The sequence below is a fragment of the Orcinus orca genome, chromosome 11, assembly GCF_937001465.1.
Source record: "Orcinus orca chromosome 11, mOrcOrc1.1, whole genome shotgun sequence".
In the NCBI taxonomy this organism is placed as follows: domain Eukaryota; kingdom Metazoa; phylum Chordata; class Mammalia; order Artiodactyla; family Delphinidae; genus Orcinus; species Orcinus orca.
This window is the reverse complement of record NC_064569.1, coordinates 96,638,947-96,651,748: the sequence shown is the minus strand read 5'-3', so window position 1 is coordinate 96,651,748 and position 12,802 is coordinate 96,638,947. Positions and strand designations below refer to the sequence as shown.

General features: G+C 54.0%; 1 protein-coding gene across 3 annotated transcripts in view; it reads left to right on the top strand.

Moving 5' to 3' along the window:
- Positions 1-6,146, top strand: part of ARFGAP3 (ADP ribosylation factor GTPase activating protein 3) — a 54,490-nt gene extending 48,344 nt beyond the window's left edge. For all 3 annotated transcript variants that reach the window (XM_033405195.2, XM_033405194.2, XM_012536589.3), the window contains 2 exons: positions 3,732-3,853; positions 5,060-6,146. In XM_033405195.2, coding sequence (XP_033261086.2) covers positions 3,732-3,853; positions 5,060-5,077 — 140 coding nt within the window. In that variant the 3' untranslated portion in view covers positions 5,078-6,146. The remainder of the gene's footprint in view (positions 1-3,731; positions 3,854-5,059) is intronic.
- The last annotated feature ends 6,656 nt before the right edge of the window (positions 6,147-12,802 follow it).

Genomic DNA, 12,802 nt, shown 5'->3' with positions numbered 1-12,802 from the left:
AGTCCTGGAGGAGCTGGGCGTGGGCATGGAGGGACCCCACGCGGGCGGCCGCTGGGCCTTGCAGCCACAGAGAACAACTGTTTTCTGAGCCCAGAGAGAAACAGCCCCAACAGAGAAGGTCATGGGGGAGACCCGAATGCCTGGGGCCTTCCGTGTTGGGGTTTGGGGGCGTTTCAAGAGCCACCGTGGCCCCCGGGGTGAAGCGGGCGCTGCCCGGCTGCTGTGCTGCAGTGAGAGGGAGGGTTCTAGCCAGATGGGTGGACCAGAGACCTGCGGGACACAGGCCCGGTGCGGTGCGCGGCCCCTGGGCAGGGAGCGTCCTAGGCCGCCCTCTGGCCTCCAGCAGGAGCAGCTGCTTTCTGACGGGGCGTTTCCTGCACTGGGCCTGGGTTGGGGCAGGTGTGGCTCACGGACTTGTGTTCTCATATGCGAACTTTCGGTGTCCTGGCCTCTTGTCAGGGCATTTCCTTGTGCGGCCGCCCCTGGCAGAGGGGTGCTCGGCTCCTGTGGAGGCCTCCCAGGGTCCCGCCTCTGCCCCCCGTGGGTCAGTGCTGGGCTACCTCATGGGCGCCCTGGCACAGGGGCAGGGCAGTCCAGAGAACCTAACAGGTTGAATCTCACCCCTGGCCGTGTTGGTTTTTGTAATTCAAGTTACTGGAAGTTTCACTCTGAAACATTATTGTTTGTTTAAAAAAACCTTTCAGGGCTTCCCTGGTGGCGCAGTGGTTGAGAGTCCGCCTGCCGATGCAGGGGACACGGGTTCGCGCCCTGGTCCGGGAAGATCCCACATGCCGCGGAGCGGCTGGGCCCGTGAGCCATGGTCGCTGAGCCTGTGCGTCCGGAGCAACGGGAGAGGCCACAGCAGTGAGAGGCCCGCGTACCGCAAAAAAAAAAAACAAAAAAACAACCTTTCAGAGATCAAATGAGCAGCATTTCCAATTGTTGAAGGAAGGCTGCAGCCAGCGATGACGTTTACCTTCCTGTCCCCTTTCAGAGAACAAAGGTCCATTGATTTTTTTTTTGGCCCTCTGTGGGTCCCAGACAAGCTCCTGTCCTGGGGACTCGCAGCCCTGATAGGACCATCCTGGGGTGCGAGGCTGCCCAGGGACCCTCAGCCCCTCCCCAGCGGCCAGTGGTCCTGCTTGCAGCACCTGCCCTCCCTCCCCCTCCCTCCTCCATCCCAAACCCAGATGGTTCAGACCACGATTACCCTCATTCTGCATCTCTCATCAGATGCCTTTAATAACTGCTCTAAATGCAAGCGCATTGAACACTGATCATTAAATATTTACTTTTTATTTAGAGTGCATTTCAGCAAAGAGCAAAAGCTGGTTTTAAGAGAGTATTCTGTGTTCCTTATCTTAAATGTTTCCCCATCCGTGAAATATCAGTGCCACTGGGTAGATCACCTTTATAATTTCTTCAGGGTTAAGGGGAAGATTTCTCCAAATTAGAAATGCCTCCTGGTACTTCCTGGGGGCGTGCTTTAACCCTGGCTTTGCTCCGAGCCCGCTCCCTTCCACGGTCTGGGAGGGAGTAGATGAGGAGCACATGTAAGCATCCACAGCCGGCACAGTGCCCGTCCCTGCCGTCACTCCAGAGCAGGGTCGGTTGGGGGACGGGGGACGGCCATCGCTGGGCACTGCCTCCGAGGGAGCCACTCAGGCTCAGAGGGAACCAGATGACAGAGCAGAGGTGGCTTTGTTCTTTGTTGAGAGCAGTGTCGGAACAGAAGAAGCTGGAAACCCAGCTTGCCCCTCTGGTGCATTTCTTTCCAAAACCTGGTCCTGATCATTTGAGTCTGAACGGGGCCACCTGGGAAGCCCAGGGCGCTGCGGACGGACACCTCTGTCCGGGCTCGGGGCGCACTGCCCAGGGTCGTAGGGGCTCCTGGCGCGTTTGCTGTTGTCCCTGGGTCTCGAGGCTCCCTGGAGGCACCTCGGCCACTCTCTCCTTTCCTCCTGGCTCTGGCCCGGGGTCCAGGAGCCTGGCCTCTTTGGGCCTGTCGGCCTCCAAAGCACTGACTTCAGTCGGCCGTCGGGCGGTTTTGTTTGGTGATTTGCTGAACATATTTGTCACACGTCACAGCTGTGCGGTGCTGTCGCCAACCAGGTTCAGTTACACAAACCGGAGTCTTGTCAACCTGAGCGAAAAGAAGGGGCGTCTGTGCGCCCGAGTGGAGCAGCCACCGCAGCGCTTTGCCTCCACGTTAAACCTCCTGCCTCAGCTGTGCTCCCTCCTTTCTCAGCGTTTCTCGAGTTGGAAGCCTGTAAGTGGAGGCGCTTCTGCTGAGGTCACGTCCGCTGACCTCTGGGGCACAGCCCCCTCGCCGCTCCGGACCTCGCCACGCCATGGAGCAGCTGTGACTGGCCCTTTGCGCCCAGGATGTCACACTAGCTCTTCATTTCCTCTCAGATTCATCTTACCGGCTGGTAGCACCCACCGTGCTGGGCTTTGAACCCAAGTCCCGTCACTGGGCTGGGCTAGGCTGTTGCTCTGTCATTGGCAAAGGGCTACTACAAGACTCTAAAATGTCACGAGGGGCAGAGAGGAGAAGCAGCCGCACCTGTGGCCCCTCCCCGAGTGCTGGGCACGGGATGGCGCTGTGGGAAAGACACACTGTCTCTCCGGGGTGGCGTCCGTGCCGGAGGGTAAATGCGTGCCTCCTATTTGGTTCTTGGAAAGGGACCTGGCTTCTGCTGCTGCTTAAGGGGCAGGCGGGTGTAGAGTGACCTGCGGAGCCGAGGGGCAGCTGGGCTGGCTCCCTGGAGGCTCTGCAGGGTTGGCGTTCTCTCACAAAGTCTCTGAGCCCCTCCGGCACCTTTTCACAGCTGTGTGACAAAAGTGCGCCACAGAAGCCCATCTGTCAGCTCTAGGGACCCCTTTATGTGTGACAACTCCGATGCGCTTCACCTGCGTGCAATATGCTGCTGTGTTGGGACAACCAAAACTTCAGCAGCAGAAACCCAGCCGACAGCGGCCTCGGGGAGGGGGAGGGGGAGGGGTCGGCCGGCCCTGCTGAGTCGGCAGACAGCCCCACCCACCCCTCTGCCTTTCCTCCTGGGGTGAGCCTCCTCCCGCACTGCCAGAGGCTTCCTCCTTCCCTCCTTGAGGAGGGAGTGGGAGGGGGACAGCCCTAGTCACAGACAGCTACAGCGTCGCCTCGCCCCCACCACTAACCCCAGAGCAAGCAAACGGCTCCCCCTCCCTTGAGAATGCGGGAATCCAGGAAGGCTCTGATTGGCTAGGTCTGGGTCACGTGCCCATGCATGGTTTAGGGGGCTGGGGGAGAGACCTCCCGCAGAGGAGGAGGGCTTTTACCAAAAGGGGGAAGAGATGCTGAGTCCAAAAAACCCACAGATGTCCGCCCATCTGCCATTTACTGAGTACTTCTCTGTCAGGTCTTGTGTTAAGTGCCTGGAGGAAACGGGCCCAGAGAGGGTAAGGAACCTCTCCAAAGGCACACAGCTTGGAAGTGGCAGTGCCAGTATTTGAACCCGTGGTGGTCTTAAGACCTAGTGCTGCATCTTCTCTCACCGTGGGGTCTTGCAGCTGCTTCATGGTAGGGCTGGCGCTGAAACCCACCGCAGGCTCCTTTTCCCTTAACCACAGCTGCTGCTTATGGGCAGCTGGAGGGGAGGGGAGCCGAGTTCTCCAAAGCCATCGGGTCCCTGGGCACTGGCTGTGCCATCCCTGCGGTAGTGACGAGCCAGTGTCTGCTCTGTGTGCAGGAAACTACAACCTCACGAGCATGCTGCCCACGGCCCCCGACATGGCCCAGTTTAAGCAGGGAGTGAGATCCGTTGCTGGAAAGCTCTCCGTCTTTGCTAACGGAGTCATGACTTCGATTCAGGTTAGTGAAACGGGGATGACGTTAACTGAGTTTGATGGTGGGTTCATAGTTTTGAAAATGAGATTCGGACCACTCTTCAACTGCTGGAAAGTCAGATTTTATATTATTGATTTATATGTTTGCTACAGTGTAACCCAGGACACCATGAAAACCAGAAATTATAATTTCATATTTGTTTAAATTTTCTAAGTTATGACTCTAGAGGAATTGTTACAGGAATTGTCATGATCATGACCTACTTTTTTCTTTTCCTCTATTGAAACAGAAATATTAAGAAGAAAATAAAAAATTACCCATAACCCCCCCTCCCAGGGCAGACTTCTGTTAATATTTGGTTTATTCTATGTTGATTCTAGGTTTCTGTGCAGATACCTGTTTAAAATTTGTAAAGGATTATCTTGTGTCTGTGGTTTTGCACCCTCTTTTTCCTTCATGATGTTTTGTTATGAGCACTTCCGTGTAGTTAAAAAGTCTTCAGAAACCACATTCTGTTGAGTGAAAATAGATGTAATTTATTTAAATATTCCCCGAGTTGGGTATTTAGATTGTATTTCAGTCTTTTAAATGAGGCAGGAGTGGAACGTGCTTACGTATAATGCTTTAAGGCCGGCTCTGATTATACGAAGGCGACTTTGTGAACCTTCTTGCTTACCTCCCGTTATTTTAGGACGCTATTGATAACGTGAAACATGGCTGTAGGGAGTAGGACCTAATCGACGTGGACTCTGCTGCCGCTAAAGGGGGCTCCCGGGTTGGGGAGGTGCCCCCACTGTGGAGAGCTCCGCGGCCCTGGGGCTCCTGCTGTGGGTGACACAACCTTTGGTTAGAATTCGCAGAGCTCTTTCACGTCCCTTAGGGCAGCCGAGCCCACACAGTCCTTCCGCGGAGGTGACATCCCTATTTTTTATAGGTGATCATGCCCAGTTTATGGATTGAAAAACAGAGGCACAGAGGTTAAGGTGCTCTTGCAAGATCCCTCCGCTGAACCAGAATTTCAGGGTTCCTCTGTCCCCCCATCACACCTGCCCCCTGGAGGGCTCACCATGGGGCCCTGCACCCCTCACCGTCTTTCCCACAGCCCAGGGGCCGCAGCGCAGGCGCCAGGAGCTCCCGGTTCCCACTTCCTCGGGTGCGGGTTCCCGTCGCTGCGGCACCCGTTTTGGTGACGCTGATAGTCGTAAACTTTCGTGTTGGTTCTTTCTGTAGGATCGCTATGGTTCTTAATACTGACGTTGCGATATGTATTTCCTGGAGAAATTCCTCTTTAAATGAACCAGTGACCACATCACAGACTGCAGTGAAGACCAGCCAGTTTTGTGGATTGTTTTGCTACTTTTTCACAGGGTATACATACATTCCTGATTTTTAATATTTCTTTTGAGAAATTGTTATTTTTGGTGTAGTAGAAGCTTCCCTGCGATTTCTGTTTTGCGTGACTTCCTGCACACACCTTCCTTCTGGCATATCCGTGCACACCCCTGCTTAATTTCCTTGGACTCTTTGGTTCCAACAGCTGGGGGTCTGGAAACAAGGGCTCCTCCACCTCTCCTTGGGGGCGGGGGGGGGGGGGAGGGTCTCAGTGCTGTGAGGCTCATGGGCTAAGGGTTACCAGCATCAGCTGATACGAGGAGGGCCTGGAGAAACAAAATTCACGACATATATTTCATTAAAAAGGGAGCAAAGAATAAAAACAAAAGACCAAAAATGGCTGGTGTCTAATTTGAGATTGCTTCGTTTATATTTCCACATGTTAAGGTGATTTCAAAATCATGTTTAAAGACATCTGTCCCTTTGAAATTGTTTATTTTGGATGATCGAGAAATTTAAAAATAATTTTCAGTGAGCGCTTTTAACAGCCTAAGCTTCTGCACTGCCAAGCAAATTAATCTTTTGACAAGGCGTTGCTGTTTGAATTTATGAGAAATGTAAGATGAGAACTCCCTAAGTGCATTTATAAATCGATAGAGTGTACAGAAGTAAAAATGAATAAGGTAAGAAGACACACCCACAGAAAATATTCCAGTACATGGGAAAATAATCATTGTAATTGGGTAGTTTTCTTAACATTTTTTATCTTAATCTTGGTTTTCAAAATATTACAGAATGTGTACAAATGAATAAAAGAAAAATAATTTGGCTGTGTTTTAGACAGCATTAGAATATATTGTTCAGCACATTAAAATATATTTGAAATTTGATGAACCAGAAATGTGGTTTCAACTGAATATTTTGTGAATTTTTCTTAAAAGCTCAAATTTGTAGACTTCTAAATATAATAAACAGTTGTGGCAGATCGTGTTGCCTACTTTTTTTTTTTAACGAAAGCTTTCCTGATGAATCATAAATCAGGGCTCGTGGTGTAACATTGGTGCGCACTTGATTAGCTCGTAATTCCAGATGGATCTGTTTTTAGTGTGTGTGTGAGGCCTGAGGTGCAGCTGTCCTGAACTGAGGTGTTGTCCGTAGCGCCGGAGCAGGGCGGGAGCCCTTGTTGGAAGTGAGGTCACCTCCGCTGACCTCTGGGGCACAGCTCCCTCGCCACTCCCTCGCAGAGTGGCATCTTTCAAGCCCAAAACGCTGCTCTAACAAGGTGCCACAGCCCAGGCAGCCTAAACACGGTGGAATGTACTTTCTCACAGTCCTGGAGGCGAGAAGTGCAGGCTCAGGGTGGCTTTGGAAGGGACTCTTTCCCGGGCTTGCAGACAGCTGCCTTCTCTTCTGTGTCTCATCCGGCCTTTCCTCGGAGAGAGCCAGAGGTCCCTCTGTTGTCTCTTCCCCTTATTATAAGGGCACAGTCCTGTGGGATCTGGGCCCCTTTAACCTTAATTATCTCCGTAAAGGCCCCATCTCCAAATGCAGTCATGTTGAACTTTAGGGGGACACAGTTCCGTCCATAACAGTGTCCATGAGACGCTCCCACACTGAGTTAGCCCTGCTCCAGGCTGGGGCCTGGGCTCGGTCCACCTGCAGGAAAACCTCTGAGCAGGTTATGTTCCCATTTTACGGAGGGAGCGAGTGAGACTCAGTGAAAGGTCCTACCCCTGACTCTGAATGTGGCCTTGCTTTTCTCCATCATTGAACTTCCTCACACGAAGGGCCTCTGGACCGCAGGGCCGGGGCTGGCAGGAGCCCCATCTGGGTGGGCTCGCCCCACCTCACAGCACTACCCGCCCCATGGTGTTTTGTTTCGTAATCAATTTGCATGAGTTCTTCAAATAGTAAAGATGTTAGTTAATAATTGTTCTAACAAATCACATTTGGGATCTATTGATTAAAAAAGAAAATGGTGGGCTTCCCTGGTGGCGCAGCGGTTAAGAATCCGCCTGCCAATACAGGGGACACGGGTTCAAGCCCTGGTCTGGGGAGACCCCACATGCCGCGGAGCAACTAAGCCTGTGCGCCACAACTACGGAGCCTGCACTCTGGAGCCCGCGAGCCACAACTACTGAGTCTGCGTGCCGCAACTACTGAAGCCCGGCTGCCTGGAGCCCATGCTCCACAACAAGAGAAGCCACCACAATGAGAAGCCCGTGCACCACAACGAAGAGTAGCCCCCGCTCGCCACAACTAGAGAAAGCCCGCGCGCAGCAACAAAGACCCAAAGTAAATTATAATTTTTAAAAAAAGAAAGTAAATGGTGATATGACAGTCCAAGGACCTGAAGGAAACTGGCCGAGACTGGGCTGTAGGGTTAAGCAGTGGTGCTTTGAAAAAGATATTTATTATGCTTTTGTTCTTGAGAGCAAAGCCAGTGAGGGCCAGGAATTTCCGTGCAACTGGGAAAAGCAAAGGGAGAGACAGGGGAAGGGGAACGGGATGTTTTACCAGAACAAGCTCTCTGTGAAAATGCAGCATTTTCTGATCACCTTAAAGAGCTGTTGGGAATGTAGGTGCTGCCTGGAGGGGGCTTTCCCAGTGAGCTTGAGCACAACAGTGAGACCATGGGGCTCCCAAGGGAGTGGGGAGCCTGAGGGGCCTGGGTGGTGCTGGGGGCCCGAGCAGAGCCTACCCGAAGGCCTCAGACGGACGCCAGGACTCCGGCCAGACTCCCCCCTCCCACTTGCTCTCAGGCAGTTTGAGGCTTCAGGACACCTGTGTCCTTCTCGCCTCTGGACGCTCAGCCTGAACACCTGGCTCCAATGTGACTCTCCCCCAAATCGTGCCACGCCACCTCGGGAACCCGGGGTCTGCTCGCTGGCCCCTTCCAGCTGTCAGCGCCTCCCCCAGGCCTCCACTGTGCCGGGCCCCTCTCGGACCTGGGCCGGCCTCCTGGGTGCTGGCCAGCGTGCCCCTCCTCCCACCTAAGGCCCCATCCTCAGGTCTTCTTCCTTCTCAGTGACCCCGATCCCCCTTCTAGAGATTGCAGCCCTCCCCCAGACACTTCTGATGCCCCAAGTCCTGCTCTCCTTTCGCCTTTTCCCGTAGTTCCCTCCCTCGTCCTGTTTATTGCTTGTGTCTTCCCAGCACTGGTAGAACACAAGCGCCCTGAGGACAGGGTTGTTGGTCCATCTGGTTCACGGGTTCTGCCAGTGCCTAGAACCGTGGCTGGAACACATTTCGAGGGAAGGGATTCCGTCTTCCCAGCCCCGCCCTGCAGAGGGTGTTGTGCTAGCTTGACAGGAGATGCTGCAGCAGGAGCTGGGCCGGGCCTCAGGCAGGACACTGGGGCTCGAACCCTGGACAGACTTAACCCGGCACCACTAACCCTGTGCCGCAATCCCTCTTTTAGGCCCATTTTCCGGCCATCTCTCTCACCACCACTCGTTTTGGTTTGTTCATAACGCTTTCCCTGCCCACACCCCCAAGAGCCCGGCGGGCCCACTGCCATTAAAAGCAGGTTGCTAAGGTGGGCAGACGGGTGACAACCGCCCAGGACACACGGTGGGCAGCGGCAGTGGCATAAGAGGATTCGGGAAGCCCGGCGTCAGGGTCTGGGTCTGCCACTGGGACTCAGGGTGACCGTGACCTCCCAGGGTCAGACCCTGAGGCCCCAGCCCTCCCCCAGCGGTGCTCCTGCGCTCAGGATGTGGTGTCACTGACCTTCCTCCCAGACCCGAAAACTGCTGTGCTCTCTGTGGCTACGTGGCTCAGACACCCTTGTTTGCACTGAGTCACGTGATCCATTTACAAAGCCACCTGTGCTCTCTCCCGTCCCTTCCATTCCGGGTCCATTTTCCTCTATTTGTAGTTCTTATCATTCTGCCCACCCAGGTCATTTGTCTCGCTGAAAACAACAGTGCAGTGGCAGGAGCGCCAGCCATGGGCCCGGCCTGGACAGATGGATGGACAGACGGACGGAGACACCGGGGGTATCTCTGACCACACAGGCTCCTCCCCTGGCCGCCACCCTCTGGGCTGGTCCCTCTCCGGGGCTGAGGCGCCGGGTCATGGGGGCCCCCTGCCCGCTGCGTGTCCCAGCTTTGCCCTGAGGATTTGGTGCTGACTCCCCACGCCTGGGTCACCCTTTTCCTGCCCCCATCCCCACCCTGCTGCCCTGCACCAGACATGAGCTCAGTCTTCTGAGCGCCCAGTTCCTCTCTTGCACTCTCTGACCATCCTGTCGGCTGGGTCACTGCGCCCTCGTCTGCCCCGCACGCCACGGGTGTGGGCCCTGGCCTCCCTTTCAGCGGCGCAGACGGTCCCGGGCTGCACGTGGGGCTCAGGCACCCAGGGCCCCGCCTGAGTTTAGGTGAACCCTGCCGGGCATTTGAGTCAACCCTCCTCCCTCACACCGGCCCCTGCGACCCCTCGCCTCCCCAACGCACCCGCACCTGGTCCTCCAAGGACCACCGGGGCCTTGGTGAGAGCCACCTGCCAGGCCCCTGCCCCGCTGCTCTGGCCGCCCTGCCGCCGCTCCCACCTTCCGCGTGCGGAGAGCTAGTGCAGAGCCTCCTTCCCACGTGTGCCCAACCCCACGGCCTCCACCCGAGCTGGCCCCAGCTGGCCCCGGCCGGGGGGACCCTGCAGCCCCGGGGGCCCCTCCTCCAGCTGCTCGCTTACACACAGAGGCCCTGCTGTCCCCCCAGCTCGCGCCCCCCGCCAGCTCCCTCAGAGTGGTCCACAGACCCCTCGGGTCGCCCCCCTGTCGGCCCCCCGCGGGCCCAGGGGCAGCCAGGCTCTGTCTCTCCTCCGGGCCTTTCCCCAGCGGCAGCCTCTGCTGGGAATAACCCTCACGGGTGGTGGTTAAGAGCTCGTTCAGGAGGTTAACAGGCTACGAGGGGCGATGACAGTTTCACCGCTTCATCGTCCAAATGGGGAGGAGAGCAGGGCCCACCACCTCGCGGTGGGAGGAACCACAGCAAGTGCATGAGGCGCCTAGTGGGGCCCCCCTGCACACAGTAGGCCTGCGGCTTGGGCCCTTGGGTGAGGCCCCCGAAGGTAGGTAAGGCATCCCTGCCTTTCTTCACGGAGAAAGCACGGAGGCATGGAGTGTGCCCAGGATGTGCTCAGGTCACATGGGTAAATGCGGGTATGGGGGGGGTGCCAGCCTGGGGTCCCCCTCTGCGGGGCGGCCTCACTGAAGTGGTCTCAGTCCTTCCTTCACTGAAGCACCCGCCGTGTGCTCTCAGCACACACCCGAGTGACCAGCACCCAGCACCCAGCAGGCTCCCTGTGCCCCTTCTGTCCCTGTTCAGGCCTCTGTCCTGCCCCTCCCCGAGTTCCTCAGGCTTTGGAGGGGAGGCTGAGAGAGGCCCGACCTGGCTTCAGTGTAGTAAGTATAGGGGCGGAAAAATTCTTTTTCCTTCTACCCTCCTAGGTTCTCTGGCTGTAGAATTAGACTGACTAAAGGCAGATTAACAAGAGAAAAGCAAACACAAGTGTGTTAACACGTGTATCGCACATACACATGGGAGCACCCGTGGTTAGGACCAAGGTTTCTATAGCATCTTTTTTTTTTTTTTAATAAATTTATTTTATTTATTTATTTTTGGCTGTGTTGGGTCTTGGTTATGCGTGCAGGCTTTCTCTGGTTGTGGCGAGCGGAGGCTACTCTTCGTTGAGCTGTGGAGGCTTCTCATTGCAGTGGCTTCTCTTGTTGCGGAGCACGGGCTCTAGGCGTGCGGGCTTCAGTAGTTGTGGCGCGAGGGCTTAGTTGCTTCGCGGCATGTGGGATCTTCCCGGACCAGGGCTCGAACCCGTGTCCCCTGCATTGGCAGGCAGATTCTTAACCACTGCACCACCAGGGAAGTCCTGGATTAGTGTTTGATCGAATAGCTGGGCTATAGCCCAGCCACATTGACATAAGACTGACCATCGCAGGTTCCAGTCAACCCCGATGGCCTATCGAATTTTCCAGTTTAGTAGCAATGAAGAATCGGGAACCACCATGATCTAAGGCTTGATATGCATCATAAATCTGGGGAAAAATGCATTTAGGAAAAGCTGTCAACCCGTCAGCTTTCTCCTGGGGACAAGATCTGGAGTTGGTTTTTAAATTATTACGGTTTCTTTTTTAAAGTAAGTTCTCGAATTAAGCATTCCATGACTACAAAGATACACACAGCAGACCGGATTTTCACAAGTGATGCCCCCATAAAACCAGCACCAGAAAGTCTCCTTGGGCCCCTTCCCAGTCACTGTCTCCCATCGTGAGGTCTTCTCAAACCGCAGTCAGCACTGCTTGCTCTGTTCCTTTTTGCGGGTCTGCATTTTCTCACTCAACATTGTATTGGTGGCTTTGTCCACGCAGTTGTTGTGATTTGCTCATTTTCAGCGCTACTTTTCCATTTTGTGAATACACCACGGGTGTGTTTCCGTTTTCTTGTTGAGACTTCTGAGTTGTTTCTGGTTGGGGGTTATTATGAATGAAGCTGCTATGAACGTTCAGGTATGAGATTGGGGGGGGAACATCTGTGCACTTTCTGTCGTATGTACCTAGGGGTGGAACTGCTAGGTCATAGGGTGTGTGTCTTCGGAAGATATTGCCAAAATGTTTTCCAAAGAGGCTGTAACCATCGGCACGCTCACCAGCAGCGTGGGTGTCCCAGTTCCTCCCCCTCCACAGTCTCGCCGGCAGCGAGTGGCATCTGTCTTTTCACTCGAAACCTGCTGGCAGGTGAACAGTGCTATGATATCGCAACACACCTTTAACCTCATTCCTTGATGACTAACACATCTGCACATCCACGCTTTTATTACTGACCTTTTCCAGATCCTCTTCTGTGAAGTCATTCGCTCCTGTTTTGATCTTTATCATATTGATTTGTAGGAGTTTCCTATATATTCTAGATACAGACCTTTTTCATAAATTTATATTGCAAATATCTTTTTTCTTAATTTATTTATTTATTTTTGGCTGTGCTGGGTCTTTTTTGCTGCATGTGGGCTTTCTCTAGTTGCAGCGAGCAGGGTAGCGCTAGTCTTTGTTGCGGTGCGCGGGCTTCTCATTGCAGTGGCTTCTCTTGTTGCGGAGAACTGGCTTTAGTTGTGTGAGCTTCAGTAGTTTGGCACACGGGCTCAGTAGTTGTGGCTCACAGGCTTAGTTGCTCTGCAGCATGTGAGATCTTCCTGGACCAGGGATCAAACCTGTGTCCCCTGCACTGGCAGGCGGATTCTTAACCACTGTGCCACCAGGGAAGTTCTGTGTTGCAAATATCTTTTCCCACTCTGTCTGTTACCTTTTTCTCTCTCTTAATGAACAGAAATTCTTAAGTTTAGTGTAGCCTAATTTATCAATCATTTCATTTATGGTTAGCGCTTTTTGTGTCCTCTTCAAGAAGGCTTTGCATAACCCAATAAAGATATACCCTTGTTTTCTTCTAGAAGTTTTGTTCGCTTTTCTCATTGCTTGATTCTCAATACACTGGGAGTTGATTTTTATGTATGGTATTGGTGTTACCAAATTCAGGTTTGGCTTCTCGTTGCTCAAGAATCCAATACTGATGGGACTTCCCTGGTGGTCCAGTGGTTAAGAATCTGAGCTTCCAGTGCAGGGGGCATGTGTTTGAT